General features: G+C 42.6%; 2 protein-coding genes across 19 annotated transcripts in view; one reads left to right on the top strand and one right to left on the bottom strand.

The window, feature by feature from the left end:
- LOC137439459 (multidrug and toxin extrusion protein 1-like) overlaps nt 1-26,044 on the top strand; it is a 649,989-nt gene that overhangs the window by 331,735 nt on the left and 292,210 nt on the right. The gene's annotated exons all lie outside the window — the stretch shown is intronic.
- Nucleotides 1-26,044, bottom strand: part of LOC137439463 (sodium- and chloride-dependent GABA transporter ine-like) — a 234,626-nt gene that overhangs the window by 106,651 nt on the left and 101,931 nt on the right. For 8 of the 9 annotated variants that reach the window (XR_013621313.1, XR_013621316.1, XR_013621315.1 and 5 more), the window contains exons 1-2: nt 839-1,065; nt 157-291 (exon numbers count right to left, since the gene is read on the bottom strand). Coding sequence is in view for 3 of the 9 variants with exons in the window: in XM_078767909.1 (XP_078624035.1) it covers nt 157-291; nt 839-1,019 (316 nt within the window). In the remaining 6 variants the exon portion in view is untranslated. Of the gene's footprint in view, nt 1-156; nt 292-838; nt 1,071-26,044 lie in introns of those variants that run through there. The other variant, XM_078767908.1, reaches the window with a different exon arrangement.

Raw genomic sequence — 26,044 nt, 5'->3', positions numbered from 1 at the left:
GCTTATACCGACAACCCGGGCTGACATAGAACTTATTACAGGGTAGATTCCATATCGCGACAGTCGGATACCTACCTATACAGATCTATCTGGCTCTAGATATTCCTCTACCCCCCAGACATAACAATATGTAATATGCAGACATGCAGTGCATACCTTTAAACAAGGGGCAAAATTGACACAGCATGTGGTATGGTCCCCGGCGTGAATACTGCCCCACAGCCATTTCCATGTAAAGGGAGGCAATGCCGCACAGCAGGAGCATCAGCATGTAGGGAATGAGGAATGCACCTTTTGGATAAGTTCAGAAACATTCGAAAAAATAATTAAAAAGGAAACTCACTTAATTTTCTCATGTAATTCTCATTTCTTTCATTTGTACGATAGCCGCATGTGGTTTTTAAAAAGAAAAATGAGTCCTTATGGATGGTGTGAGGACTAAAAACGTGTCGATTTTGCCAATGTGGTACTTTTGAAAGTACGTACTATTGTGACTGTTATATCACATGATTTTTAAAGTCAATGTTATTGCCCCTAGTGAGAGGATTTGGTTTTTTTGCCCATGTACCGGGGTGGGAGAGGCATGGGTGTAAATAAATAAAAGTACAAGAAGGGAGAATGCGAATAAAGAGAATTAAGGATAAGGGATTGTTGGAGGATTTGGCAGAAAAGCAACATCGATTCGGAATGAAATTACGGAAGGGATATGTAAGGAGTATATGGGGTGTGGATATGGTCATAGTTTTTTTGCTTGCAAATGTAATAAGTGGGCACAATAAATAATTTTAGATCATTCAATTAATAATAATATAAATACTTTTGGATGAAAAAGTCCTACCTCCACCATGTTGGTAACAGAGGAAAGGGAACCTCCAAATGTTTCCCAGTCCAACGACACTGCCAATAGTAGCCAGAAGGAATTCTACCTGGTTTGTCCACGACTCTCGTGGCAGAGATCTTCGATTTCCACTTCGTGGTCTTTTTGCCAGACCCTCTTCGGTCTTCACATTCCGATCCATGTTCAAAAACTTTGTAGTCTGATCTGCTGTACTGTCTCCTTTTACTCGTATCTGCACGAAAACATCTTGTTGACATAATGATTATCCTATCGGCATTGACCTTCGATCTGCCAGTCTAGACTATATATATATATGTGTATGTATGTATATATATATATATATATATATATATATATATATATATATATATATATATATATATATATATATATATATATATATATATATATACACATACATACATACATACATACATACATACATACATACATACATACATACATACACACACACACACACATATATATATATATACACACATATATATATATATATATATATATATATATATATATATATATATATATGTTGCCTGATTGTATCTGATCAGTGTATACATCGTAACCACAACACGAACAATGCTGAATGATACCTCATTTGAGAGCTCTTGGGTCCAGACAGTGCAGAAGAAGGTTTACAAATATTGTTCTTCATGCAATCTCGAGTTCTATTCATTTTTGTTGCGCACATATGCTCAGAGTCGTTTGTTTGCACACATACCGGGAGTAAAAAAAACAAAAAAGTAGAACAATGCGACTGTCGCCAATATGCCTCCGCATGGTCCCACAACGGGTCGATGCCATCACTCTGCATATGTATTGGTAGGGGATCACGTTTGTGAAGTCTAGTATTGATCGGATAAGGTTTGTTTTTCTATCCAAGATGGCTGCCAAACCACGTGACCTATGGTATCATCATTTTCAAACTATATGCAAGAGTGCTGTTAGATGATATTTGTAAAATTTCGCATCGATAGGGTGAGCGGTTTCAGAGATATAATTATTTTATATTTTCCTTCAATCCAATATGGCTGCCAAACCATGTGACGAGGATGTCATAAATTTAATATTTCAATACAAATGGGTCATCATAGATTATGTGCATGCAATTTCAGATTTTTAGGATAAGGAACTCGATTAAAACATTTTTGCCTGGTATACCACTTCACCTATGACAAAATGAAAACTAGGACTCATTACTAATGCTTCCTCTATCTCATTCTGCACATGTGAGACATACAAAATAATGTTCTGACAATGCGTTGTGTGAGTGGAAGTACAAAGTTTCACAGGCGGTGTATAATCTCAATGTGACTGGTTTACACACCGACTGGAAGTTTATATATACAGACTTGGCATTTAATATGGAATATTTTTTTTGTGGGGGTGAACTTACTTTTCAAGATGTCTTAGAACCAAAAGTTCATTGGAATTATGTTGAAATTATTCTAGATTTTGTTAATGTGACCTTTAAAAGAAACAAAAACCACATTTGACATTTCGAAACAAATAAATTGATCCTTGAAAGTGATGTAAACTGATATCGAACTCAATTCATGGACAGTACTGTGTTAAACTTCTGTACGGTTTCCAGAAGTATCTCTTTATTTTGCACATTAGCCAAATTTTTTTTCAACAAAAACAAAAGTTAAATTATGACTGGGATTACGGACAGTAAAATTACAGTTCAGTACTTCGAGTAACCCCCACGAGCATTCAGGAGAGCACGTACACGTTGAGGCATGCTGTTCACGAGATTTGCCAAAGTTTGGACAGGAATCGCTTGCCATGCAGTGACAATAGCCTGCTGCAATTCACGCACAGAGGTCGGCTGCTGGTCCAAGTTGTCGATTTGACGCGTTAATTCTGCCCACAAGTTCTCTATCGGATTCATATCCGGGGACATGGCAGGCCACTCCATATGCTCTACACCACGGTCAGCAAGAAAGTGTTGGATCATGCGAACATGATGAGGCCGTGCATTGTCATCTTGGAAGACAAAGTTTCCTCGAAAGGCTGCACGAGTAAATGGAAGCAATGTTTCTTCCAGAATGGCCCTGTACTTGAACTGGTTCAGGTTTCCATTCAGAACAACCAGGTCAGTTTTGCCCCCTGCATGAAAAGCAGCCCAAACGGTCACCCCACCACCTCCAGCTTGGAATCTTGGCACTATACAATCTTTGTTACAGGCTTCATGCACTTGTCTGCGCACTTGGATGCGACCATCTTGACGATAGACCAGAAATCTAGACTCGTCACTGAAGATCACGTGATTCCAGTGTCCTGGCTGCCATTGACGGTGCTCTCTGGCCCACTGCAATCGGCGCTGGCTGTGTTGTCTGGTTCGGCGTGGCTTTCTCAGGGGATGCCTGGCACGATAGCTTGCTTGAACCAGTCGTTCGTTGACTAGCCTTCTGGATACAGGCACATTTGTCAGTTGCTGCCACTCAGCCCGAAGCCGATTAGCTGACTTGGTACGGCCATTGCGGACTAACCGGTGCAGCTGGCGATCATCCCTCCTTGTGGTGCTGCGGGGACGTCCTGGCCTGGGTATTGGAGTAGGGACACCCCTCTGAACATTTTGTTTCAGGATCTTTGACACCTGACCTTGAGTGATGCCATACTGCCGAGCAATAGCACGCTGTTTCATGCCGTAATTTCGTAAAGCCACCACTCCATGACAAACAGCATTGTCGAGTTGAAGGACCATCTCCAGAGGAAGCGGCAATAACTTTTGGAGACGTGCAGCAGTTGTTTTCCACTTATACGGAACGCAACAACACTTGTATACCCGACTGTGAAGCCAATCATCAAATGCACCTGTCCGTACATTTTGCCATGCCACCTGTGATATAATCCTGTTGTTGACTTCTTGCTGCGACAGACAATCAGTGACATGGTTCTTTTAACAAATAAATCACCAAAGTGTAAAAGAAACTCACCAGATTGATATACTGAGTTAAGAAAGTAAACCCAAGTCAAAAAAAAAAATATTCCATATTAAATGCCAAGTCTGTGTGTATATATATATATATATATATATATATATACATATATATATATATATATATATATATATATATATATATATATATATATATATATATATATATATATATATATATATATATATGTTGGAACCCATCTGTGGATCGGTCCCATCGGCCGATGTGTCTGCGCCATCTGCGGATGTGTTGTTCACCTTGAAGGTGAACCCATCTGTGTTTCCTATGCATCAATGGTGGATGAGTATGTTTATTTGAACCTAAAAATAAGCAATTGATGTCATAAATGTTAATAAAGCAGTCCGTGACATGTGGTTTAATCTGTTAAACATTTAAAAATCATCTCTGTTAAATTCCTACCACATGTAATTCCAATGACTGTGTACCTGATTGAAGAGCACCATTCTGTCAACACATTCCTTCAAGGTGAACAACACATCCGCAGATGGCGCAGACCCATCGGCCTATGGGTCTGCATTGTCATTTCTCGTGCATCCACAGATGGGTCAGACCCATCGGCCGATGGGACCGATCCACAGATGGGTTCCTATATATATATATTGTTACGGATCTCGGTTTTGGCACTCCCCTTACCGAGGGGGGTTTAATCCCCATGTCTTTTAAGCTGGCCGTCCGAGTCCTGGAACTATCTCGCCACTTCCGGTCAGCGCTGAATAGGGTAGTAGGCCAATTATTCCGATGACCTAAGTACCAGCGCCTTCCGGTAAGCGAGGAAATGAGCCCCGCCCAAGCCGCGACTGTAATGGACACGCCGAGCGAAGCGAGCCACGACTCAGGCCGTTAACAAGAGACTAAACCCGATTACAAAGCGTTGGCCAAATCGTGCCACAGGTATTCAATCGAAAGAAAAGACTAAAGCGATCGGGGAAGAATGAAACCAAAAGGGTAAGAAATAACAGACATTTATTAATTCTTTACAAAACCAAAGAAACCAAAGGAGAAACGAAAGCAATATACAGAAGAAGAAGAAGAAGAAGAAGAAGAAGAAGACACAGGGCAAGCCTTAAAACAGTCTTAATTAATCAATGCCCAGACAGAACAAACACAGACTTACATGAAAGTCTGTGTTTGGTCTTTCTACCCCAGGTCATTCTACTCTGGACATGTTGCTTCTGCTGTCTCAACAATGGATGGAGGTCCTCAATGCCAAACAGGAAATCAGGGCTGTCTCACTTGACATATCACGTGCCTGCGATACGGTCTGGCACCCAGCTCTGCTCACCAAACACACCTCCTATGGTATTCAGGGAAATCTCCACTCATGGCTTGCGGATTTCCTCTCTAGTCGTAGGCAACGTGTGGCCCTGAATGGATTTCTCTCATCTTCCCTTCCTGTTCTGGCTGGAGTTCCCCAAGGTAGTGTTCTGGGCTCTGTGCTATTTCTGGTCTTCATTAATGACCTCTCCGACTCTCTGGAAAATCCTCTCTATCTCTTTGCTGATGACTCCACTATCGGCCGCTCCATTCCTCATCCCTCAGATCGGCAGTCTGCAGCCTCCTCACTCTCTGCAGACCTGGACAAAATCACAGACTGGTCAAACAAGTGGAACATGTCTTTCAATCCTGACAAATCTCACACTCTTACAATGTCTCTCCGAAAGGACCGACTGGACAACCCTCCCATCTACTTTCTCAACAATCCTCTCCAAGAAGTTCTGTCGCTCAAGCTTTTGGGTCTCACTATCTGCCATGATCTTTCTTGGGAAAACCACATTTCCAAGCTGGCCTCCAAAGCCAGTCGCCGACTGGGCATCCTCCGTCGTGCGAAGTCCTTCCTTGGCACACCTGAGCTCCTCACCACATACAAGGCTTTCACCCGCAGCTCAATGGAATACTGTTCCCCCCTCTGGGCTGGTGCTCCTGCCTCGCACCTTGCTCGGCTTCACGCTGTTGAGGCCAAAGCTTTCAGAATCATTGGAATCTCCTACGATGTAGTCAACTCCGAGGGCCTTTCACTCACTCACCGCAGGCAGGTTGGTGGTCTTTCTGTCTTCTACCGACTCCTCTCAGGCCTTGCTCCCCCGGCTCTCTCTGTGGTCTGTCCCCCCAATATTCCTTCAGGTCGCACAAGATCTGCCTGCAACCCTCTTACGGTTAAACTGCCAAAGTCTAGGCTCTCTGCTCACCTTCACTCTTTCATTCCCCTTTTCTCCCGCCTCTGGAACAAACTCCCCCACTCCCTTCAATCCCACTCCTCCCTCCAGGTCTTTAAAACAGCTGTTCACCACCATCTCTTATCTTCCCCCATCGAAAACCTTTATATTTTCTACCCCCGGTAATTCACCCCAGAGTCCTTGCAGTGTTCATATGTTTTATTCCTCTCCCACCTCCCCCCAAGTCCTCCCGATGTCCCTGCTCTCAAATGTTGTGTTTGTGTCCTTCCCCCTCTCTCCCCATCTTGTCTGCCGCTCCCTTTGTTTTTTGTGTTTTGTCTGTCGGTTTGTCTTTTTGTGTGATTAATGTTAGCTCTTTCACGAGCCTCGATCTTGTCTACAAAAAAAAAAAAAAAAAAAAAGGGGGAATTGCAGGCAGGTTATCACTGGAAGAAGGAGAAGGTCCAGTTGGGGCAACAGGGCTGGAAGGTTCGGCAGGGTACAGCAAGGAGGTCCGCTCCAGGTCCACGCTCGGGGCTGGAAGCAAGCAGCCAGCGGCAGGTACACGTTGTCGTTTCAAGCGGTAGGGCTTTTTGAAGCAGCTTGTCACAGAGCTCCGCGCAGCTTCGTCTCTCTCTGCCTTCTTCGTCCAACTCATCCAACTCGTACCTTCTCACCGACTCCTCAAGCAGTCCCTTGCAGTCGCTTTTATTGCTGTGTTCGAAATCAAGCCGCCAGCTCTGATGAACCGCCTACCGGTTGGCTCACCGCGGTGCTGGTTGGCCGGTAAGGGCTTGCTGACTCCACCTCCGATGACGAGCTGACGTGCCACACTTTGTTCTGGTGGCTCCTCCCCCTTCTTCCTCGGCCCGACTGCATGGCCAATGGTGGCTGGTGGGGAGTTAGAACACCACTCGCACCGCTTTTGAAGGGAAGTTTGGGCCTACTCTTATTTGATTAATGCAACGCAGATTCAACTACTGGGAACAGATCCTTAACTGAAACACATAATAATGAAATAACTATGAAGAGGTCCTATGGTTCGCTACGTGTTGTTCATGGACTAACTAGGGTGCGATCTTTAACAAGCCAATTGATGGGAATATTTACAGGGGGACATTTATAAGGGATACATTTACTAAATTTACTCGTGAAGGTTTTAAAAACCGTAACAATATATATATATATATATATATATATATATATATATATATATATATATATATATATATATATATATATATATATATATATATATATATATATATATATATATATATATATATATGTATGTATGTATGTATGTATGTATGTATGTATGTATGTATGTATGTATATATATATATATGTATATATGTATGTATGTATGTATGTATGTATGTATGTATATATATATATATATATACATACATACATACACACACACACACACACACACACATACATACATACATACATACATACATACATACATATATATATATATATATATATATATATATATATATATATATATATATATATTGTTACAGACACGACTTTGATGTTATGGTGGGCCGAGCGGAATGGCCGCCGTGTCCGCACAAGTTACCCGATTATACTCGAACGTTGCCGAGTCGCGCTACGCTAAATCAATGAAGGAAAAGGACACAACGGCTGGGATTAAAATGACACGACACCAGGGATACGGTTCTCAAGACCTCCGGAGGAGGTTATATTAGGGCGGAAGGTCAGATTACAACGACAAGAGGGACAGCATAGAAAGGCAGGCACTTAGACACACTCTTATATTAGCCCCGACAGACGACAGATAAACGGGACAAAACTGACTCACACGGGGATTGATGGCAAGGAGGGGCAGGTCTTCGATGGCTCAAGGTGCACCTTGGCTCAGGGGCAAAATCGACCCGGTCCAGTTCAAAGATGCGGGAGGTCTCACTCAGCGCTCGGAGGTGGTGACTTGTCTTCTCAAGCTGGGGGCGCATCTGACGTCACGTCCGGTAAGTCGCTGCGTATATCCGGCGGGGAGTGACACGCCCTCGGCTCGTTAGCTCCGCCCCAGATGGAATGAATCGGCCCGTTGCTTCTCATTGGGTGCGGGGGTTACCGGCTCCGCCCTTGACGAGGGGCCGACAGGCAGCCCCTTCGTGGTAACCCCGTCGGCGCACATGGGTAATGGCGGCTAACCGAGCCGGAGTGAGGACGCACACTCCCCGCGCGTGCCGTTGTTGTAGTTGTTGTAGTTGCTGTTGTAGTTGTTGTTGTAGTTGTTGTTTGGGGAAGAAGATGGGAGGAGGTATGGGAAGGTCCTAAACTCACTACTGGTGCCATATAATCACATTCTGGTGCAACGAAGAGTCAGAATTAATGGAAACGAGTCCTTAACTGACATAGACTAAGAATAACTAGCAAGATGTCCGAAAGTTGTCTACGTGAGATGCGGTGGACCTGGGCACGACATTTAATGGGGGAAAAAAGGGGAAGGTCGGTTCTACAGAGTGTTATTTACAGGCAATGGGACTAGGGAATGGGGGATTGGGGATAGTTGGGGAGTATTGGGGAAATAGGGGAATATTTACAAGCGGATATGGAGGCCAAATGCCATATCCGCAACAATATATATAAATAACCACAAGTTATTCCATCAATTCCGTCCAACGAATAATTTCCTTTTCGTCCATTTAACTCACCAAGAAAACTTCATTCTATTGGAAACTAACAGATTCTATGACCAAGGCTGTGTTCAGTCACCAAGCAGCTATCTTGTGCTTGCTTAGCAAGCCGTTCCTTATCAACGGTTTGGAATGGAGCTTGAGAGCACTCGACAAGAAACTTGATACCTGAACACACCCCTGAAGTAAAAATTAATATAACCACAATTTTTCCATCAATTCCATTGTAGGAGTTGCGGATAACGAGAGGGCGAGACGCTTTGTAGCTTTATCAAAGCTCCTTTATTCCAACAGAACTAACACATACCGGAACTCCCGCATCTTTTATCATGCAACTCACTCCTCGGGGGGCGTGGCTCCAACACTCAAGCGCACGCCACGCCCATACAATCAATAGCCCCATTGGTCCCGTGCCTGTGGATTATGTCCCAATGGGGTAACCCCCACATGCGCCCCCCCAGAATTCACTCGCACGGGCAATGTCCTTATTCTGGGGTTGAGCCAACCGAGGGGGCTAGTCTAGGTCCAAGTGAGCCGGCTTGAGGCGGTCCACCGAAAGGTGGTCCGGTTTGCCGCCGATGTCGACCACGAAGGACTTGTCCCCGGTCTCCAGAATGCGGAAAGGCCCGTCTTAAGGCACCAGGGCCACGTTAACCTGGTCAAACCATCGCTCGGGGCGATGCACCTTCGAGCGTTGACACTCGACGCAGGTGTTGGCCCAGTCGCGCACATCCTTCCTGAGCCCGTGCCAAACGAACTTCGCCGCCACCAACTTTTGCGACGCCTTCCTGCCCGGGTGAGGAAGACCGTGGATGGCATCGAACACCAGCCGTCTCCAGCTGGTGGGTATGCCTAAGTCACACATAGGCGGATTTGTCGGCAACTACTGGCGACTGGAAAAATCGCCACCACCCGCCGACAATCGTAATGAAACCGTAATGGACGGTCGCCTGTAGTCGTGGTTATCCTCCCCAGGTCGGCTGCAGTCGGCAAGAGCCGCAAAGGGGCCAAATATTTTTTTAAATGTTTAAAAACGGCGCGCTCAGTCGCACTCGAAAAAAATCCGCCATGCTGTCGTGATGGAACCGCCATGCTGTCGTCGGTATCTGTAATAAGAGCGTAAAGCGGCCGCAACCCAGTCGCTCATAGTCTTCCGCAATCGCCCCACCAGCTAGCACGGCAGAGATGCGAATGCCATACGGCCTTCCTGCGGCATCTTCCCGACTACGGGCCGACACTGTTGCGGCTGCATATCGACTACAGAAGAACTACCACGTCTCCCCTGCGGCTATGGGAGACTGACGACGACAGCAGTAGGACTAGTGGCGGCCGAGTTACGGCCATTGGCGACAAAGATACGACTGCCTGGCGACTGCATTACGACATACCACGATTCCATGGCAAGACAGGATGGTGTGAGGGTCTCCGTGGAGTGAGGTCCTGTGGTGCCGACAAGGATATGGCTTTATTGTTTGGACTTGGGACTTTTGGGAACTTTATTTTTGGGACTTTGGTCCTTTGGAAACTTTATTTATGGGACTTGGGACCAGTGGAAATAATTTGTTGGACTTTATTTCCATTCTCTCTCCCTGCAGAAAAGTTTGATGATTACATTGCAATGATACATCTTTATGAACTTTGTTATTGTACATCAAACATCTTTATGCTTCATGGCATACATCATTGAAATGAATAAAGTGAAATGTAAAATAGAGAAATAAAGATTTAAAAAGTTGTGTGAATCGTCTCCAATCGTCGGCGGTCTTATTGCAGTCTTGCGGACGTCGGAGTAAACCGCCACCCGGCCCCAATGCAGTCGCCGCGATCCGCCATCGGTCGTAATCTAGCCGCCAGACTGTCGCCACGCTGCCGCCGTGCATCCGCAATGCAGTCGTCATCGATCTTCAACAGTCGCCATCCCACTCGGGGCGTCGTCGCAATGTGGCCGCCTGCATTCGCCATACTGCCGCCTGACCATATTTGACCGCCCGAAATCGCCAGTGGTCGCCGAAAAATCTTGATCGCCGGCAGTCGCCAAAATATCCGCCTATGTGTGACTTAGGCAGTACGACAGGGCGAGGCTGACCCAAGGAAACGTCGCACAGTAGCTTGGTGCCCGTGTCCTTACACGAAAGCGGAATAGCAGGCAGGAATCACTGGAAGAAGGAGAAGGTCCAGGTGGGACAACAGGGCTGGAAGTTTCGGCAGGGTACAGCAAGGAGGTCCGCTCCAGGTCAGACAGTCGAAGCCCCGTGACCACCGCCCTGCAGGCCTGGACCTCCGGGTCCGTGATCTGATCGGCCGCCATGTGGACGTAGTCGATGCCAAGGTGGACCGCGCCGACTATGGACCGGGAGAACCAATCGGCGACCGTATTATCCTTCCCAGCAACATTTTGGATGTCTGTCGTGAACTCGGAAACGAAGGAGAGCTGGCGTTGTTGACGGGCGGACCACGGCTCCGAGACCTTGGCCATGGCAAAAACCAGGGCTTGTGGTCCACAAACGCCGTGAATGGGCGGGCTTCCAACAGGTAACGGAAGTGTCGGACAGCTAGGTAGAGGCCTAGGAGCTCAGGATCGAAGGTACTGTACTTTCGTTCATTCGGGCGGAGCTGCCGGCTAAAAAAAAGCAAGCGGCTGCCACGCCCCGTTGACCCACTGCTCGTGCACGGCGCCAACCGCGTAGTCCGAAGCGTCTGTGGTGAGAGCAATCGGTGCATCGAGCGACGGATGCGCCAGCATGGTTGCGCTGGCGAGGGCCAGTTGGTAAAAGGCCACTTTTACAATGGTAAAAGTTCACCATGCCCAAAAACTCCTGCAGGGCCTTGACTGTGAGGGGGCGCGGAAAACCTTTCACAGCCTCCACTTTAGACGGCAGTGGGACGGCCTCCTCCCTCGTGATGCGGTGGCCGAGAAAGTCAATTGAGGCCTCCCCGAACAAGCACTTGGCCGGGTTAATGATCAGGCCGTGCTGACTGAGGCGTTCAAAGAGCGCTCGGAGGTGAAGCATGTGCTCCATCCTGGAAGCGCTGGCGATGACGATATCGTCCAGGTAGATGAACAGAAACGGCAAATCCCACAACGTGCTGTCCATCAGGCGCTGGAAAGCCTGGGCCGTGTTCTTGAGCCCAAAAGGCATACGGAGGCTTTCGAAAAGCCCGAACGGTGTAATCACTGCAGTCTTAGGAACGTCCTGTGGCCGGACAGGACCTGGTGGTAACCACGAACGAGGTCCACCTTAGAAAAAAAAACTTTACCAGCCAAGCGGGCAGAAAAATCCTGGATGTGCGAGATTTGGTAGCGGTCAGGGGTAGTGGCGTCGTTAAGGCGGTGATAATCCCCGCACGGGCGCAAACCGCCAACCGGCTTCGGCGCAATGTGGAGATGTGAGGCCCACGTGCTGTCGGACCGTCGCACGATGCCAAGACGCTCCAACGTGTCGAACTCCGCCTTTGCGATAGCGAGTTTCCCCGGGTCGAGGCGTCGAGCCCGGGCATAGAGAGGCGGGACGTTGGTCGGAATGTGATGCTCCACCCCGTGTCTGACGACAACGGCTGAAAAGGTGGGCCGTGTGAGGGTCGGGGACTCGGTGAGGAGGTGGGCGAACTCATCAGAGGTCGAGAGCTTGCACGCAAGCCTCGTCGAGGCGGAGCCGCTCAGCGAGCATGGAAGTGAACTGAATGTCTCCGCATTAATGAGCCGCCGATTTTTAACATCCACCAATAGGCCGTTGGCGTAGAGGAAATCAGTGCCCAGCAAGGGGGTGGACACCCTCGCCATGACAAAATCCCTTTTAAACTGCTGCCCACCCAAGCACAGTGCCACGGTCCGTTTGCCAAAAGTCTGAATAGCACTGCCGTTGGTGGCTTCCAGGGCAGGGCCGTGACTCCCGGCCTCCCGGTCCAACGCCGACGCATGTAGAACGCTCACCTGGGCCCCTGTGTCGCAGAGGAAACGACGTCCGGAGTCGGCGTCCGAAATGAACAACAAACTGCCCGAATTGCAGACGCTCATGGCAGTTAACGAGCGCCGGCCATCCCATTTCCCGACTCGCTGAAACTGCAGGGTGGCCGGCATGCCTTGGCCTTGAAACCAAACCTTGCGTGGTAAAAGCACAAGCCTGGGGCCTTCCGCCGCTTGGCCGTAATCGTGGCCGCGATGGTGTCCGCCAGCGGCGCAGGCTCGACGGGGCCGGGGTCCCATGCAGCTGCACTACATTGCTGACTGGCGGAGAAATACTTGTCTGCTTCCCTGGCCAGGGCGCGGAAATCCTTAACAGACGAGTTGGCCAGGGCTGTCTGTACCTGACCTGGCAGCTGTTGCAGGAACAGTTCTTTGAAGAGGAAACATGGTCGGTGGCTACCCAGTAGAGACAACATGTGGTCCATAAGCTCCGACGGCTTGGAGTCGCCCAGCCCGGGTAGAGAAAGTAGTTCGCGGGCGCGCTGGGCCTCAGTGCGCTTGAAGGTTACGAGCAGCAGTGCCTTCAGCGTCTCGTACTTGCGGTCCTTCAAAGGATCCCGGAGAAGGCTCACCACTCTGGTCGCAGTGGAGCAGCTGAGCACAGACACGACATAATAATACTTCGTGTCGTCCGCAGAAATGCTCCGAATGGCGAACTCGGCCTCAGCTTGTACGAACCAAACGGCCGATTGTCGTTCCCAAAACTCCGGCAGTTTAATCGAAGCTGCGCTTGTCGCCATGTTCGTTTGAAGCCCCGAAAACGTTCGGGAGCAAGACGGGGTCACCAATGTAAGAGTTGCGGATAACGAGAGGGCGAGACGCTTTGTAGCTTGATCAAAGCTCCTTTATTCCAACAGAACTAACACCTACCGGAACTCCCGCATCTTTTATAACGCAACTCACTCCTCAGAGGGCGTGGCTCCAACCCTCGAGCGCACGCCACGCCCATACAATCAATAGCCCCACTGGTCCCGTGCCTTTGGATTATGTCCCAATGGGGTAACCCCCACACCATCAAATTAATAAATTTCCTTTTCGTCCATTTACTTCATCGAGAAACCTAAGCAGTCTTTGTTGACTTAACAGATATATGTAGTTTTAGAGTTGGGAGAGTGGGAGGGAGGCGTACTTGGAGTTGGGAGGGGGAGGGGATGCAGAATTGGAGTTGGGGAAGGTATGCGAACTTGAATAAGAAAGGCAGAGCCACGGACCTGGGGTGGTGAGGGAGGGAGTTGAGGATTTGAAGAAGAAATGGGGAGTGGAGGACAGAGCTGGAGTGGACAGAAGGCACAGGGTTGGGAAAGGGGTGTTGAGGATTTGGGTTGGGTAAGGGGTAAGGGTATGAAGGCTTGGAATGTGAAGGTCAGGAGGGGGATTGAAGCCTTCAAGTTGGGAGGATGAGGGTTGAGGGCTTGGGGATTGGGAAGAGGGTTTGAGGACTTTGGGGATTGATTGTGGAGGGAAGGCGGGGAGTTCAGAACTTGAAGAAGAAATGAATGTTTCAATGCAAGTTGACTGATTGCTTCAGAACGGGGTGAACGTTGTAAACACAGCATGTACAATGCTGAATGAAACCCTATTTAAGAGCTCTTGGAGATACCTTCACAGTCTGAACAGTTTGTCAATATCATGCTGACTTAGAGTTGGGGGGTAGGGGGAGAGGGTTGAGGACTTTAAGTAGAAAGTTAGGGGTGGAAGACAGAGAGTTGGAATGGGGGGCGGCAGAGCAAGTTGGGAAAGGAGGGATGGGATGGAGGTGTTGGGTGCGGGTTGGGATGGGATTTTCGCATTTGGGAGGGGGCAAGCTAACACAGACAGGTGAGTTGAGGTGAATAATTCTGATGGCATTTGATCACTTGCTCCATCTAGAATCAGTTAAAAAAAAATGGTTCAGATTTAGTTATGTACAAAATGAGTCCGTTTTTTCAAGACATAAAAAGCCTTACAACGGCATTTCCCAACCTTGGCATGAATATGACAGCGTTTTTGTTCAACTTATGTTGCATTTCAATTACATCAGGCAAAGCTGATACAAACAAAAAGTTGCCCTTGTGTTCTCGCACTCCATTTTTTATGTTTGTCTGTCAGTCTGTTTCCTTATATATTGTGTATATTAACCCCAATGCAACATTGTAGGACTACCAAACTTGGCAAACATAATGTGGGCCTAATGGGGAGTCAAATATGGGGGCAGTCATTTTAAGGGGAGAGTCAGGGGCTCTCTTTTTCGGAATGCGGATATTCATAGCCCTGTGGTTCCACAGTGCTTACCACACATGGCCTGCATAAGGGGTCTTCATGAGGGATTTATAGTGAAAAAAAAATCAAATTATTGGCTTTTGAAAAATATTCAATTTCGATGGGATTTGGAATAGGGGGAGGGTATCTCGAACAGCTTTTGTGATTGTGAGAAAACTTCGCAGGGAGCGTAGGTCCTATGAGGAGAAGAATGAGGGTGTGGAAAGGGGGTTTGTGGAGGTTTTGGGAAGGAGGTATGAGTTAATTGTGCTTGTTGTCTTGAGAATGGGTTCCAGTATAGCCCAGTATAGGCGTAGTGATTGGGGGGGTGGGTGGGGGGGGGGGGGGGGAGGCGGATGGGGCGACCACTTTGAGCGCAGACATGGATGAGGTGCGAAATGAAATCCACAAAACACGTTTTCATGCTCCATTTGGTTGTACATAAATTACAATGCAACGGACTCATGAGAGCATGAGACGTAACTTTCAGAATCACGTTTTACATTTTAATATATCAATAAGAATTAGGTAATTGATTAATTAATTAATTAATCAAAAAAATTAAAATACCGTTTTTGCCAAAGCACTTGTTCACGATTGTGCCAACATTTCGGCTTCCTATCTCAGAGGATAGCTGAGATATCTACCGGACAAACAAACAAGATAGCAAGAAAGAAAACAAGCAAACAATTTGAGTGACAACTGAGTACTCCCTTTCGGTGCGCGTCATCACCGTGCCCGGCGATGATGGCGTGCAGCATCTGGAGCTGGAATTGAGAGCGAGGGGCACAGTACAATAATTTTACTCATGAGTATGATAAACGTAGTGTTCCAATGGTGGTTTTTATGCCTCCGCGGACTAAGTCGCCGGAGGCATTATGTTTTCGGGTTGTCTGTCCGTATGTCTGTCCATCTGTCTGTCTGTCCAGCCGTCCGTCCGCAATAAGTTGAGAATGGCTGAAGCGGTCTTAGTCAAATTTGTTGCAGGTATGTATACACAAAGAATTAAGTTAAGCACCCCTACACAACGAATTAAGGTAAGCACCCCCTAATATATATTCTTTGTGTATATGTATACATTGGCATATATTCTAAGGTATGTGAGATCAAATAATGATTGGTATGACATTAGCAATTATCCATTGATGAAATTGAGTGATCAAAGTGAAAAAAAGTGATTGGTTGAGTCAGTGATCCGATCACGTGGGTCCTACACACGTTATTGACGCAAAGATCGCTAGAGGTCTTCTCAGAACAATGACTGTACGTTAGAAAACATAAACGTCATCCACACTGGGTCCGTGATGGACCTATAGCTCCACACTTAAATTGAGGTGAAAATATGCCTAAAATTCCCAAAAAATTTAACCTTAAATTATTCAGAATAAAATATTGAAAACGGCATGATTGTTATGTTTTTATGTGACCATAATATCACTTCTCCAGAAAATATAGCAATATCATGGGTATATTACACTGTTTTGACGACAACAAACTTGTAATGTGCGAGGTTGTAAAAAAACGGGGGGGGTGCTTAACTTAATTCTTTGTGTATATAATGAGGTAAAGATGAACTGATTAGATTTTCGCATCAAGAGGTCAAAGGTCAAATGTCAGATGTCCCGTCAGGTAAAAATTCTGTTACAGAGCTAACTTGTGAACCAGTAATGGGATTTTCACCAAATTTGGTATAATAATATATTATGATGCAAAGATAAACTGATTCGATTTTTAGTACAGCAGATAAGCTCTCATATTTTAACAAATTGTGCATTTTTTGAGAAAAGCATGAAATTTCTAGCATAGTTAGTATATACCATAAGGTTTATTTTCAGATGTGGAGGGAAGTCAGATTTGACCTCTGAGGACCGTGAGAGGTCAAATACAAGATGGCCGCCAGTTCCCCAGGGGTAATGTTCAAACGCGCTTATAGGTGTCATTTCCAACTAAATGGGGGATGCCCATTCATTTGGTGATACTTTTGAGATCGCCAGAACTCAAGGACATGCATTTAGGTCACGGTCAAGGTCAAATTACGTTAAATATCTATTTTTATGATACTGCAGTTGGAACTGCTATTGGAAAAAGTTCATTTGAACTTTTAAAGCTTTATTTTTTCAGGTACAGGAGTAGTGTAATAATGTTGCTTCTGGGACACCTCCGTTTAACATGGGAAATCCCTATCTAATGTCATTTACCCCCTTGTCTTTTTCAAAAATCATAAACACCTCTATTTCTCCCACCCTCATCTTTATGAACCTTTTGTCTGTAGTACCTATCCTTAATGTTGTTCATTAGACCACTCAAACACTACAAATATTTGTTTTCTCTTATAGACCTATCATCCTTCTTCTACATATCATCTGGCAGATTAATCTTTGACCCACTCAAACATTGACCCATTCACTTCCATATTAATTCTTTCCCTCCCTCATTGCCCCTAAAGACCTCTATTTCTCTCACCCTGTTCTTTACGAACCTTCTAACCTTTTGACATGTTATCCTTATTCATTAGACCACTTAAACACCTGTGATCCTTCTGACCTTATGAACCTTTTAACCTTTTACTCTTAATATCATCTGGTGAATATAACCCACTCAAACAACGACCCTACAAATATTTGTTTATGTGTGGGAAATAATTTAATTCTCCTACAACTCTCCTCACCGTCTAATACATTAACAAAAAATATGTTTGAGTTTGGTTCTTTATTAAGATATTTTAACTGAGCTAAGATAAAATGGTAAACCTCCCTCAATGTTCTTATTTGAGCGCCTCCAGTGCCACACACTTTTTGGTAGGCTCTGCCCACCTTTTGTTAAGCTCCGTCCACTTTTTGAAAAACCCCGCCCACTTTTTGGTAAGCCACGCCCACCTTTTACTAAGCCCCGCCCACTTTTTGCTATGTCCCGCCCCCTTTGCTAAGCTCCGCCCACTTTTGCTAAGTCCCACCCACTTTATAAACTCTTCAGCATTGTATCATTTCCAGGTAAAACATTACATCATTTTCAGGGAATTTCCATCACATCATTTCCAGTTAAGACACGCCCAGGGAATTTCCACAGGAAATGACACACACCCAGCCCTTCTTATAAAAGGCACCGACCACACAGGCTTTTTCAAACACGCTTTCTGCTTCACTTGAGAATGGACTACTATGCCGAAATGGAATGGGATAACTTTGCTATTCCTTGGAGTCCTACTACCTGTGTAGAACTCAACCTTCAGATTGATGAACTGGACTCGAACCTCTTATCAATGGAGGTAAGTTTGTTTATTTATTTATTTATTTATTTAATTTTTTTTTTATTTTTTTTTTTTAGATGAGACTCATGGAAGAGTTAACAAAGTTTATTTTAATATTCATAGAGCTTGATTTATACAAATAAAAATATTGTATTAAATTAATACATTGTTATTTTCTTTCACAGGAAATTGTATCTGAGATACGAAATGAAAATTCTGCTTTTAACACAACTTGGGATGAAGTTATTTTTTTGTTTGAAGACATTTTGAACAACCAAGACCCCCAGAACGAGTTCTACCTTGATGACCCAGCCAAAGAGTTATACCTTGGAGATCCACAAAATCCTGAAAAAGAGTTTTACCATGATGATACTTGTTGTGAGTTATCAAAACAAAACCCACTGAACAAGTTCTACCTTGATGAGCCAGAATACAAGTCATACATTGGAGACCCACAAATTTCTGAAAATTGGGAAAGGGGAGTTCTCCCTGATGGTCCGCAGTTATACTATGTGAGACACATCATAGAAACCCTAAAAAATTGTGAAATGGGAATTCTCCCTGATGGTCCGCAGTTATACTATGTGAGACACATCATAGAAACCCTAAAAAATTGGGCAAGGAGAGTTCTCCCTGATGGTCCGCAGTTATACTATGTGAGACACATCATAGAAACCCTAAAAAATTGGGAAACGGGAATTCTCCCTGATGGTCCGCAGTTATACTATGTGAGACACATCATAGAAACCCTAAAAAATTGGGCAAGGAGAGTTCTCCCTGATGGTCCGCAGTTATACTATGTGAGACACATCATAGAAACCCTAAAAAATTGGGAAAGGGAAGTTTTCCCTGATGGTCCGCAGTTATACTATGTGAGACTTATCACGGAAACCCCAAATATTTCTGAAAATTGTGGTTCTACCTTGGGGACTTGGAAAGATGGTTATATTTTTGGAGACTCGGAATGGGGGTTTTGTTTTGATGACTCGGAATGTGATACCTATCTTGGAGGCTCAACAGGAATGTGGTTATACCTTGGGAACTTGGAAAGTTGGTTTTATTTTGGAGACTCTACCTGTGGGGTCCATCTTGGAGACTCTTTGGATTCTAAAGCAATGAACAATGTTCTTTGTTTAATGACGCTTGATTTAAGCAATATCAAGAAAGTTCGAGGAAGAAAATGCTGGAAAATTCTTTCTTCCCATTTCTACTTCTTCAAACTTGAAAGCCTTGAAAGACAGAATTGGAGGAAGAGGAAAAAAAAAAAAAAAGAAATACATATTTTTAAAAAAGAAGAAAAAAAAGATTATGTTAGGGTTTGGGTGGGATTTTGAATGTGAGGGTTAGGGATGGGGTTGGGTTAGGGATGGGGTTGGGTTAGGGTTGGGATTTTGAATGTGAGGGTTAGGGTTGGGGTTGGGTTAGGGATGGGGTTGGGTTCGGGTTGGGATTTTGAATGTGAGGGTTGGGGTTGGGTTAGGGATGGGATTGGGTTAGGGTTGGGATTTTGAATGTGAGGGTTAGGGATGGGTTGGGGTTGGGTTAGGGATGGGGTTGGGTTAGGGTTGGGATTTTGAATGTGAGGGTTAGGGATGGGGTTGGGTTAGGGATGGGGTTGGGTTAGGGATGGGGTTGGGTTAGGGATGGGGTTGGGTTAGGGATGGGGTTGGGTTAGGGATTGGGTTGGGTTAGGGATGGGGTTGGGTTAGGAATGGGTTGGGTTAGGGATGGGGTTGGGTTAGGGATGGGTTTGGGTTAGGGATGGGTTTGGGTTAGGGATGGGGTTGGGTTAGGGTTTGTATATTATTATGACTCACTCACACATACACAAAAGTTAAGCCCCAACTGGAAAGTTGAGGGATTCTGTGTTTGGGGTTCACAGATTTAAAAACGTATCCCCATTATACACACACAAAAGTTAAGCCCCAACTGAAAAGTTGTGGGATTCTGTGTTTGGGGTTCACAGATTTAAAAACGTATCCCCATTATACACACACAAAAGTTAAGCCCCAACTAAAAAGTTGTGGGATTCTGTGTTTGGGGTTCACAGATTTAAAAACGTATCCCCATTACATTTTATTTATTTATTTATTATTTTCAAGGGTATTATCTGCTTACTTGTGTTTTTTGTAATTCTTGCGAGTAAAATGAACCCAAGATTTCTTCTCCATTTAAATCATATAATTTGTAGGTCCAAGGGACTGTATCCATTACATCAATGATTTTAAATAATTCACGAGTCCATTTTTGTGTATAACCTTTCTCAAAATGACTTTTCCATTTGTATATTCTTACAATATCACCAACTTTAAACTTGGGCTTTCTCAAATTAATCTCCTTTTCATATTCTAATTTTGTAAATGTTTCTGATGGTTTTGATTTTGTTGATGAATGAACTGTATTATTGTAATTATCTACAATATCCTGAATTAAATACACCCATTTTTGAGAACCGAGTTGTGTGAATTTTTTATATAATTTCTCTTTTAAAGTACGATTAAAACGCTCAATAACAACTGCCTTTCCTTCATTAAAGGTGCTGTATAATTTAATACCCTTCCCCTTAAGAAATTTCATGAATATTTTGTTATAGAACTCTGTTCCCTCATCAGTCCATAACTTCTTTGGTTTCCTTTTATCCCGATCAAATATTAGCTTAAAGGCTAACATTAAAGTATCACCCCTTTTATTTTTTAAAGGGACAACCCAGGCAAATCTACTCCTCAAATCAATAACGGTTAAAGCATACCTGTATCCCCTGTCATTATTCAATTCAATTAAATCAGCGGACCATATGTGGTCGGTGTATTTAGAATAAACCTTCCTTCTTTTAAACTTTGTGATTATAGGTTTGTGTAATTCTTCAGCCAAAAGCTCCTCAGTCTTGATGACATCATTAGAGCCTAATAGTTTTTTGAGGAATAACCAAGACCAAGTTTCAATTTAGCATTTATCAAATTTCTCACAATAAACCTATCAACTTTCTCTCTCAACGTTGGATTTTGTATCAAAGACAAATTATACAACATTTCGCTGTCGGCTTTATGTTTTTCAGTCAACGTAGTGGTTTTCCCATAAGCAATATCATGCTTCATACACACTTCGTCAACCCTATTTGTAGGTTTAGACCAAGGTTTAGGATTGTCAGCCTCATCTAATCTTTTATCCAAGTTTGTTCCTGGACCACAGAAAGAATACCCTGGAAGGTGTAATTCCCCTGGAATTCCAGTTGTTGTAAATTTACTTCCTGACAGAAACTTTTGTATGTCTCCTCCTCTTTTAGGAGAGATGAATTGGCACTTTTTAGAGCCACATACTTGACATATTCCTTTTTGATAAACTCTATTATTTTTAGCTTTAACATAAGAGATATTTTTAGATTTAGTTTTCTTTTTACATTTGAGACAATAACTCATATTTATTTATCAGAAAAATTCCGACAGAGTATCAAAACCTTTTTGGTTTTCAACATATACATTTCAATCTTTATTTTTAAAACATAAAGAATCCTAAGGAATGCCTTCACTCTCTCCTCCATTTATTTACAAATAAAAACTAACTAAAGTCAATGACACCAACATCATCAATCACATAATCTTTTCCTTCTTCTTCTTCTTCTTCTTCACCACTTTCTCGTTTAAATCTCCTCCCTGAAATTGAAGACATTAACGTTGTTATTTTTGAAACCATTATCTTCATAAGAGTTGTTAATTCTTTAATTTCCTCTTCGGTGCGTTGAGATTGATTTATTTGCTGTAATACACTCAATCTTTTACGAATCTCACTGATTTCCATCTTTTTATATTTTTCCTCCCTCTCTCTTTGCTCCCTTTCCTCCCTCTCCTCCTTCTCCTTTTTCTCCCTCTCCTCCTTCTTCTTTTTCTCTCTTTCCTCCTTCTCCCTTTTCTCTCCTTCCTCCTTCTCCTTTTTCTCCCTCTCCTCCTCCTTTTTCTCCCTCTCCTCCTTCTCCTCCCTCTCCCTTTCCTCCTTCTCCTTTTTCTCTCTTTCCTCCTTCTCTTCTTCAACTCCTTCCTCATCCCTTGCTACCCTTGAGTTTGAACCCCAAAGAATATTATACATATACTCATCTGGATTTTGAGATATTCTTGTATCTATAATTATTTTTCTCATAATAGGATACCAATAAGATTTGTTGACGATTTCTAAAAGAGTTTTATATTTCATAACTTTGAGAAGTTCATTTTTATTTAATATTTTAAACAAGTCTCTATTTGTGGGTTTAACAATATCAGTATAAGGCCAGTTTTTAATGACAAAATTCCCATGTATATGCTCCAAATCATAAGGTATGTAATACCGAGCACCCTTTTCTTGTAGGTATCCTTGAATACAAAAATTATAATTCTCTTGTAGTCTTCTTCCTGCCATTTATGTATCAGAAATATATGTGAGATTAATATTATGACAGGTAATACCACCCCATCTTCCCACTACCAAATCGGTTTGTATTCCTCGGCTTTCTATCCTTATCTCATTACCTTCCTTCTTTGTCATGCGAACCATCGCTATACTATCATATATTTTTCTTTTCTTAAAATCACGTATTTGTTGTTTACTAATTGTACTTCCACATAAATCCTTATCCTCACCAAGTGGATAATATTCTTCTTTACGAGACTGATTTAAATCATGTAGGTCTTCTATGTTTATTGAAAAAGACCAATTATACCCTAAATCAGGCATATCATACCCCCATTTATTAATTCGCATATTAACTAAATGTCCTTCTTTATAAAATTCAATTGTAAGCAGGTAGTTAAATTCAATGAGGAAAGGTGTATGGTCAGTATAACCAGGTGTTGTGGTTGTAAATTTTACTTGTTTCACAAAACGTGCTGTTTTCTTTAAAAATATATATTGTGATAAATCACTTAATCTAATTAAGTCATTCGCATCTGTAGGGTTTGGATAATTGATTAATTTATAAGTATTCTTCATATTAATATTTTTACTTACACTATATTTTTGTCGTTCAGCCTGTGCCTTTGTATAATAATTTGATAAATCAATATCCTGAGAGGATTTTCCAAAGATAGAACCATCTTTTCCAACATAAGTCATTTATATTAGATTAAAAATGATATCATAAAAATTTTCATTATTGTTGAGTTGAAATAATACATATAAACATAATTGACCACAACATTTAGAATTAATTTCTTGAACTTGAAATGTTTGATAAACACCATTCTGTAAGAATTGTATTACTTCAACAGGTGGTGGCATACCATAACTATCAAAATAATATTTATCCTGACTATTATGAATACAAACCCAATGAGAACCATTCTGTGTGTCTAAATTCATAATAATATTCTTTGTATTCTTATTTATATGTATTAATTCATCTCTCATACAAATAACCACATTATCAATTTTTAGTGTTTTACAATACTTAGCTAGTTCTATATTTGACGTTGTATTCTTTCCAAATTGTTTAAACCATTTATCCATTTATTTATGAGAAAGATACAATCCATTACCCCGTTTAGTTAGTTTAACACCCGCTTGAGCGATAGAGGAAAGCATATCTCCAACCAACAATCTAGCTTTATCAGGTAGACTTTCAAGTTTTTGAGCAAAATCTACAATTACACCACTTCCACTAATTTGTTTCTCCAACTCCTTGTTATGTCTTTCCAATTCTTTTTGAGCTTTTAGTTGTGCCTTCCTTTCGTTAGCAGTTTTTACCGCTGCTGAAATACCACCAGTCAATGCTCCCGCCGCACTTAAACCAGCAAATAAAGGAATTAGAAACGGGAGAAATCCTCCTCTTGACTCGTCTATTGAATATTTCTTTAACATAGGTTTCGTCATTTTAATTTTAAGTGATCCAACATCATTTAGTGTTTTTATTTGTGTGTGTGTGAGTAAAACATCAATTCTTACAGCTCCTTTTCTTTGAATTGTATTAACATTAATAATACAAGGCTTTTGATTTTGAATACAAGATGTTAATTTATTAAGATTGATTTGATTAACATATACCCCAACCATTTATTTATGAGAAAAAACCTATGTGATATTAATCATAACACCATTATCTGTATTAATCTGTAATTCTGTTTCCTCCAAAAGCAAACAATATGCATTAACCTCTTCACTCTCCCCTCTTTCAATGTATAGAGAAGTATCCACTCGATTAGACTTTATAGTTTCCTTTTGAGAACTCAGGTCAATTGCGTAGATTGTATAAAGTTTTTGAAACGCAACCATATCCAAAATAGGATCATTATTACCATTACTTTCACACACCTTTTGGTAGGACTTGTAGGCTTCCGCATAATCATTTTTTTCCCAATCAATTTCCAATCTATCTCGCGGATAAAATGTGCCATCAAGAGAAACCCGAAGTTGTTTCACCTTAGCATTATCACTCAGCGCATTATTCTTATTAGTACCGTCCTCTCCATCTGGTTTTTTAAAAATGAGCCAGAGGTATCGTGGCTTTCCTTGAAGAACACCCAAATTCCAAGTGTAGGTAGTGTGTTCCAGTTTAACATGTTGACATCTTCTTTTAAGGTATGATACATTTAGCGGTTTCTTTGAGTTAAGTCTTCTATTTAACATCTCTTCCGTTTTAAGATTAGGAGTATATTCACTGATATACCAACACAAATCATTAATAACAAATTTATTGTTGTCTCCAAAAGCATTTTCATCCCCAAAAAGCAACCTATTTACATTATCATTCCTTTGTAGTTGAAATCTAATTTTAAGACCATACAAAACTTTATCATAATCGCAAAATCCAAATATACCTTTAAGAGGTACTGCTACGGTAAAACTATTCACTGCTTTTGTTTCATCATTATACATTGACTTCCTTTGACTATAACCAGGGTCTGCGTTTGTACCCGTTGACATATCAGGAATAAAACCTTCAACAGCTCCCTTACCCATTCTATCACTAAACGAATATAGTGTAAATTTCATCATTTCAGATGTAGCAGAGACATAATCAACCGCTTCAACCTCTTGTGTTCCAATATACAGGCGGACACTGTCAAACATTTTCCAGAAGAAATCATTTACGAGTGTAGCATTAGTATTATTCGCAGCCTTAGTGAATTTAAATTTACACAGCAAGAAACTATCAGCTATATTCAAGTAAGTTTGTTGATTATTTATTTCAAAACTTTTTGTTCCGTTTGAATTCCAGTCTGTTCCTGTTATAGCATTTACCTTAAAATAGTCTTCCTTTTTAGTGGAGTTTGAAATGATAATCGTATCATCCAAATCATAGATACTATCAATCGCTTCCATACTTGTATTTATATAGCATTAAAATTGTTGAAACCCTGACCCAAGTATTTTAATGATTTTTTGTCGTTCTTGTGAAGATAGTTGAGTTTTACCTTTTTTTATTTCTTTGATTGCTTGTAATTTATGAGACTCCTTTTGAGCATCTTTTATACTCTTTATAGCACCCGCAACGGAGCCCACGGCAGAAGCAGTTGAATCAATTAGGTCTTTATGTTTAAGGATGGTTGAACCAATACCCATTAGAGTATCAATTATCCCATCTCCTTTATTTCGAAATTGATGACCTACACCTCGTTGTCTCTTAGGTTTATAGTATCCTCTACCCACATACCTTGTATAGTCTGGTGAAAGGAACATGCCCTCCCCTGTAATTATTTTATATTTTCCCAACTCGTGTTTTCTCACAATAACCATTATTTATTTATTGAAAAACTTCACGTAGGTGAATTCTGATGGATATAATTTCATCATTAAAGGATATCATACGATTATCTTGGTCGGTTATCCTAAAACTTACTCTGTATATGGTTTTTCCTGACACAGGTAAATAGACAAGATTTTTTGGTTCCATATTAAATTTATAACCAATCGGGGTTGAGTATGCACTGAATGAAAATATTGTATTTGTTCTTATTCCATCGTTATAAGCACCATCAAT

This window comes from Myxine glutinosa, chromosome 14 (genome assembly GCF_964187855.1).
Source record: "Myxine glutinosa chromosome 14, kmMyxGlut1.1, whole genome shotgun sequence".
Classification (NCBI taxonomy): Eukaryota; Metazoa; Chordata; class Myxini; order Myxiniformes; family Myxinidae; genus Myxine; species Myxine glutinosa.
The sequence above is the reverse complement of the archived record's forward strand: the minus strand, read 5'-3'. Positions and strand labels throughout refer to the sequence as shown.